This window comes from Delphinus delphis, chromosome 6 (assembly GCF_949987515.2).
Source record: "Delphinus delphis chromosome 6, mDelDel1.2, whole genome shotgun sequence".
In the NCBI taxonomy this organism is placed as follows: Eukaryota; Metazoa; Chordata; class Mammalia; order Artiodactyla; family Delphinidae; genus Delphinus; species Delphinus delphis.
In genome coordinates, this window is record NC_082688.1 from 19394604 (window position 1) to 19400603 (window position 6000).

General features: G+C 54.6%; 1 protein-coding gene across 3 annotated transcripts in view; it reads right to left on the minus strand.

The window, feature by feature from the left end:
* Positions 1–5580, minus strand: part of TMEM268 (transmembrane protein 268) — a 29039-nt gene extending 23459 nt beyond the window's left edge. For 2 of the 3 annotated variants that reach the window (XR_009519811.2, XM_060014261.2), the window contains exons 1-2: positions 5338–5438; positions 1914–2100 (exon numbers count right to left, since the gene is read on the minus strand). Coding sequence is in view for 2 of the 3 variants with exons in the window: in XM_060014261.2 (XP_059870244.1) it covers positions 1914–2022 (109 nt within the window). In the remaining variant the exon portion in view is untranslated. Of the gene's footprint in view, positions 1–1913; positions 2101–5337 lie in introns of all 3 variants that reach the window. The other variant, XM_060014260.2, reaches the window with a different exon arrangement.
* Positions 5581–6000: the final 420 nt, after the last annotated feature.

The following is a 6000-nucleotide window of genomic DNA, read 5'->3' on the forward strand; positions in this document are numbered from 1 at the left end:
TCCATTTAATCCTCCAAGACTCCTAGAAGGTGGAAAACCATTACAATGGAAAAGGAAACTGAACCTCGGAAAGGAGAACCAGCTTGCCTGGTGGTACCAGGGGAAATGAAAGTAAGAAGAGAAGAAGTGAGGAGAAAGGGTAGCATACAAAATGCAGGCAGTCATGCTGTGCGGAGCCTCAGACTAGCCCTCCACTGCACAGCACAGAGCAGAAAACACACACTGAGCTGGATCCCAGGCATGGAGGTTGTGAACCACTCCCCTAGCCTGGCTCTTTGCACTATGAGGACAGTGTTTGCCTGAGCAATGTGAGGACTTTTCATAGTGTCTCTGTTTCCCTTTCAAACCATGAGTTCCTGGATTCTTGGTAATAATCTCTCTCATCTGCTCCTCAACGTGAGAACTGCAAGTCCTCCACTGTGTGTGTGTGTGTGTGTGTGTGTGTGTGTGTGTGTGTGTGTGTGTGTGTGTGTACAGGGAGCTATTGTGTGTGTGTGTGTGTGTGTGTGTGTGTGTGTACAGGGAGCTATTTCCTATAAAGGGGCAAGAACTGGCTTGCCAAAAACCAGTAGAGCTATATCTTCAAAGAGCTGAAGGTAAATTATTCCATTCCATTTCATTCTACTGGTATGTGTGTATGTGAACTGCTTTCCTAATAACAGTAGTCATAAAAGGAACCCTTGTTTTTAAGTTTTAAATCATCTAAGAAACAAGCCACAATGCAAAATGCCATCTCCCCTTGCCTATGCCCAGCCACTCATTCATTCAGTCAACAAAATACTTATTGAGCATCTACTATGAGCAAAGGGCTTCCCTGGTGGTGCAGTGGTTAAAAATCCGCCTGCCAATGCAGGGGACACGGGTTCGAGCCCTGGTCTGGGAAGATCCCACATGCCGCGGAGCAACTAAGTCCATGCGCCGCAACTACTGAGCCAGCGCTCCAGAACCTGTAAGCCACAACTCCTGAAGCCCGGGTGCCGAAAACCCGTGCTCTGCAACAAGAGAAGCCACTGCAATGAGAAGGCCGCACACTGCAACAAAGAGTAGCCTCCGCTCACCGCAACTAGAGAAAGCCTGCACACAGCAACAAAGGCCCAATGCCGTGAAAAATAAATAAATAAAATAAATAATAATAAAATTTTAAAAATAATAATACTATGGGCCAAGCCATGTGCTAAGTACTATAGACACAGTGATGAACAAAGCAAAACAGGGACCCTGCACTCGTGGAGCTTACATTCTAGTGAGGAAACTGGACATTCAACACTTTATTACACAGGTAATTATTTAATTACAGACTGGTAATTGCTATAGGGAGAAACAGGAATATATCAGAGGGTCCCGGCTTAGGCTGGGCCATCAGGAGAGGATTCCCCATGGAAGGGATATCTGAACTTAGCTCTGAAGGATGGATGGAAATTAAGCAGGGAAAAGGAGGCAGGGAAAGGGCATAACACACAGCAGGGACAGCAGGTGCAAAGGTCCTGGGGCAGGGCAGCATGGCAGGAACAGAGAACAGGGGCAGCAAGAGCCATTTAGGCAGGCCTGGCAAGCTGGAGAATGATAGATCTTCATGCTAAGCCTAATGGGAAACACTGAAACAGAAAGCGATTTGGTTGGCTGTGCATTTTAAAAAATCTCTCTGAGACACCATGCAGAGAACAGAAGAGGCAAGGAGGAAAGGTGCTAGGAAGCTACAGCAGGGATCCTGGCAGAGGGCAATCTAAGGAGTTGGTGACAGAGAGAAGAGGTAGAAATGACAGAAAGTGGCCTGGAAACACATCCCCAAATGCCCGCTCTTATCTAAAGACACTTTTGTGCCCCTCCGCTCCCCTCCCCTCAATCATACTATGTGAGTCCAGTTCAGCATCCTGGGGGGATGGGGAGGAAGGAATTAAGGGTCATGATCCTACCTTGCCCCCAGCCAGGAGGGCTCCCGCCAGGCAGGGCGCTCCACCCAGGGGAGGAGGTGGGCAAGGGGCCAGCCGCCCCGCCGGGGTCCATCTGCGGTTCACACGCCATAGCAGAGCCAGCAGGATTTCTGCTTCCCCTTCTCAGAGCTGTGGTGCATCCTGGAGCAGCCAGCTCAGCTTCGCCTGCCTTCAGAAAACAACATCACGAGAAAGAACTTCAGGCCTGGTCCTGGGCAGGCCAGGCTCCTCAGGCTCTCAAGGCCAAAGCCATCACCAGACCAGTGAGAGCCACCCAGAGTCTTCCCTTGGACTGTGAACTTGCTGATCGTGCTGAGGAACGTTCTCAGAGGGAGTGAGGGGCAAGGGCTGAAACCCTTCAAGGTCTTGGCTGAGACCTCCTCTGCTCTGGGACCTTCTCCAGCTCAGACACATCGAGGGACCCACAGAGAACTCACGAGTTGACCAGGCCCCACTCCCAGGCATCTGGGATTTCGCTTCCTGACTGAGTACAGGATAGGTATATTCATCATGGGGAGCCGTGTTTATACAAAGCAGCAGAATGTTATGAAAAGAAAAGAGCAAGGATTTTAGCACCAAAAGACCTAGATTTGAACCTTCACTCAGCCCTCACATGCTCTGGGACATTCACTGTCAGGTACTTAACTCCCTGAGCCGTTTTGACCTCATCTGTAAAATGGGTTCAGGGAGGCCTATCTGGCATAGCTGCTGTGGGGGTAACACAAGGAAACATAAGTATGGCATCCAGTACCCTGCTCATCATAAGGCCCATTTCCTCACAGGTTTCTCCCATTTAACAGGGTCAAAGATGTAACATGACCTGCCCAAGGTGGGATGGCTGGGAGCTGTGGAGACAGGAGATGGACCAGGCTATCCAGCTTCAGAATACAAGCCCCTCATGCCCATGCCCCTGAACCTCAGCACCCAGGTCTGGCTATCGTTGAGCCTCCTCCTTAAACCGCCTTAAAAAAGACTGGGTCGGGCTTCCCTGGTGGCGCAGTGGTTGAGAGTCCGCCTGCCGATGCAGGGGACACGGGTTTGTGCCCCAGTCTGGGAAGATCCCACATGCCGCGGAGCGACTGGGCCCGTGAGCCTTGGCTGCTGGACCTGCGCGTCCGGAGCCTGTGCTCCGCAACGGGAGAGGCCACAACAGTGAGAGGCCCGCATACCACAAAAAAAAAAAGACTGGGTAGAGGGAGACTGCATTTCCCAGGTGTGATCTAGTAACAAGCTCCAGTTGGCATCTGAGCTGCCAAGCTGTGGGATGGCAGGGACCACCTCCCCTTACCTAGCCCAAGCCTGGCGCACAGCAGGCACTCCCAAATATCACTGAGTACAGGTCAGTCATATCACCCCTTACTTCCTCCTTCTTATCTCGTACCCCCCAAGAGGCATGAAAGCAACAACAGCCCAAGGATGTCTGCCCTGCACTTGGCAATAACTGAGGCCCTTTGCTGCCTCACCTGATTATATCCTAGGCCCAGGAGACAAACAGAATCTTTGGATCCATTTTCCAGACCAGGAACCCAGGGACATCATAGCTAGGAACCTGCTGCCCGGAGAAGCTGTACTGGAATCTCAGAAAGGTCCTTGAGCCCACCCTCCCTCCTCCAGGCAGGAGGGACCACCCACAAGCTGGGGCTGCACAGACATCCTTCCAGACTGCATGGAAGGTTCATTAGCTGCAAAATCCCACAACTAGACATTGTCTTTGGGAAGAAGAAATCCCAGCACCCCAGTTGGCCCAATTAGCCTCCACAAAGTCCCAACCAGGAGAATTCATTCACCTGAAGGGCATTTAGCATAATGGATAAAAGCAACCTGCACAGTCCTGCCACTTCCCACACGTACGACCTGGAGCAAGTGACTTGTACCTGCCTCAGTTTCTACACATGTAAATGGGAATAATGTAACGAGGCTGTCGTGGGGTTTAAAGAATTCATACCTGAATCACTTGAGAGCAGCACGGGGCAAAAAGGAATATAGCAATCATTATTTTTACTCCACAGACACTCCCTAAGAACCTTCCAGTGCCAGGCCCTGTGCTTTCTAAACTATAAAACCAGAAATAAAATTTTAAGTCCCTGTTCAGCCCTCCCTGCTGGGTACCACCATCTGGTGGGAAAGAGAAACTCAGAGAAAGAGAAATAACAAACAGACAATGACCAAAGAAGGCAGTCAGAGGGAGCCGGCAGCGCCTTGGAATGAGGGAAGAGTGTTTCAGGAGGCTTCTTGGAGCAGGGAAAGAGGCTCCTGGCTTGGCAAAGGTAGAGCAAGAGAAGGGGCTACCAAGTAGGGAGAGGTACAAACCAGAGGCCAGGATGGGCCCAATCAGGGCAGCCTGTGCACTCACCCTGCAGCTCCTCATCCAACCTGGAGGCTGCAGAGGGCACGAGGGCTGTTGGCAAGACTGGCCAAGGGCAGGTGCTGACCCATCACCCATCAGTGTGTCCTGACCTGCCACCCCACTCAGCCCTGCACTAGCCCTAGGGGACAAGGGAGGGAGGGAGAGGCACCAGGGGTGGAGTCAGAGCCAGGGAGCGAGCACAGCCCTGAGGTTCCTGTAACTAACGGGTCATCCACTCCCCAGCTTCCTTAACTCCCACTGCTGATTCCACTTAACCAGACCTTCCAGTTATCCATCTTTTTGAGCTGAGTGGCAAGCCTCTGCAAAGGAAGATATCCTAAAAGTCCCGCTGAGCAAAGGTCTCCATTTCTGCAGACACTGAGTGCCCAGCTTCCCCAGGAGGCCCTGTGCCTCACTGAGGGGTGTGCATGTGTGCCTTCGTGTGTGTTGGGGGAGAAGGGGACTCCTACAGTTTTCACAAGTCAGGTTTCATTTTGTTAAACTGGAAAGTCCCAACAAGGGACCACAGAGGGTCTGTCACAGTCGTTTTGCGGTGGAAAAGCCTTGAGAGACAATGGCTCCAAGCTCTCCACTTTCCACATGAGAAAATTAAGACCCAGAAACGAAAGTGAACTCTCCAAGGTCAAGGAGCCAGGTGGGGGATGGAGCCACAACGGAACCGAGCTCATTCGGGCAAGGGATGCTCCGCCGCATCTGGCCTTGGCCTTGGGCAGCTGAGTCTAGCTTCAGGTTCTGCCCTCAAGTCTCCTCCCGGGTCTGCTGCCTCTGGGCCTCCCTCACCCTGAAATCACTCCCACTGTCCCAAGCCCACCGGCTCCCAGGAGCCGCCCGAGAGCAGCTCCCACGCACGACAGAGGGAAATGGGGCCCAAAGGCGCAGGAAGAACGCGGACGCGGCCCGCGGCGCCCACCCCAGACCAAGACACGGGAGCCCAGCGGCAGCACGGGACCCGCGCGCCTCAAATCAGGGCTCGCGGCCGCCCGCGCCCGGGCCCGCGCGCAAACACAGGGGGCGCGCCCCGGGCCCGCGCACACTCACCCGTCCGCGCCGCCGTCGCCGCCTCACCGCCGCCCGGGGGTCCCGGGGATGCCGAAGGTCGGGCGGCGCCGCCGCCCCACAACGCCGCAGCCTCGGGGCACCTCTGCCCGCGCTCCGCCCGCCGCCCGCGCCGCGCGCCGCCCTCCCGGGTCCCGCCCCCGGGCCGGGGCGGCCCCGCGCGGTCACCCCACCGGGAGGAGCCGCCCGCCGGGCTCGCCTCGGGGCCCAGAGGGAAGCCGGCTCCCGGACCCGCTTCGGAACCGAGCTTGGAGCTGCCTTTCATAAGCCGGGCTCCCTCCCGGGACGCCGGGAAGCGCCTCGGCGCTCGCCGACCACGCACGTCGCTTCTGGGGCGCGGGGGCGAGGGGGGTCTCCGCGCCCCGGACGGAAAGAGTTCCAACCCCCCTCGGAGCCTCCGTCTCCCCTTCGTGAGAGCAGCGGCTTGCCTCTGAGGTCCAGCCCATGTCTGACAGTCACGGGACCCGGTGGATGAAGAAATATTTGGACCAGAAATTTCTTAGGGACTTGTTTTTTAATGAAAAGTTATATGTGCACTGTGTTAACAGCATCGGTTTGGGGATCAGGCTCCCTGAGCTCTAAGCCAGGTGTCTCCGATTTTTTAAGTCATCTTCGCTATAGTGTTTAACCTCTCTGTGCCTTAGT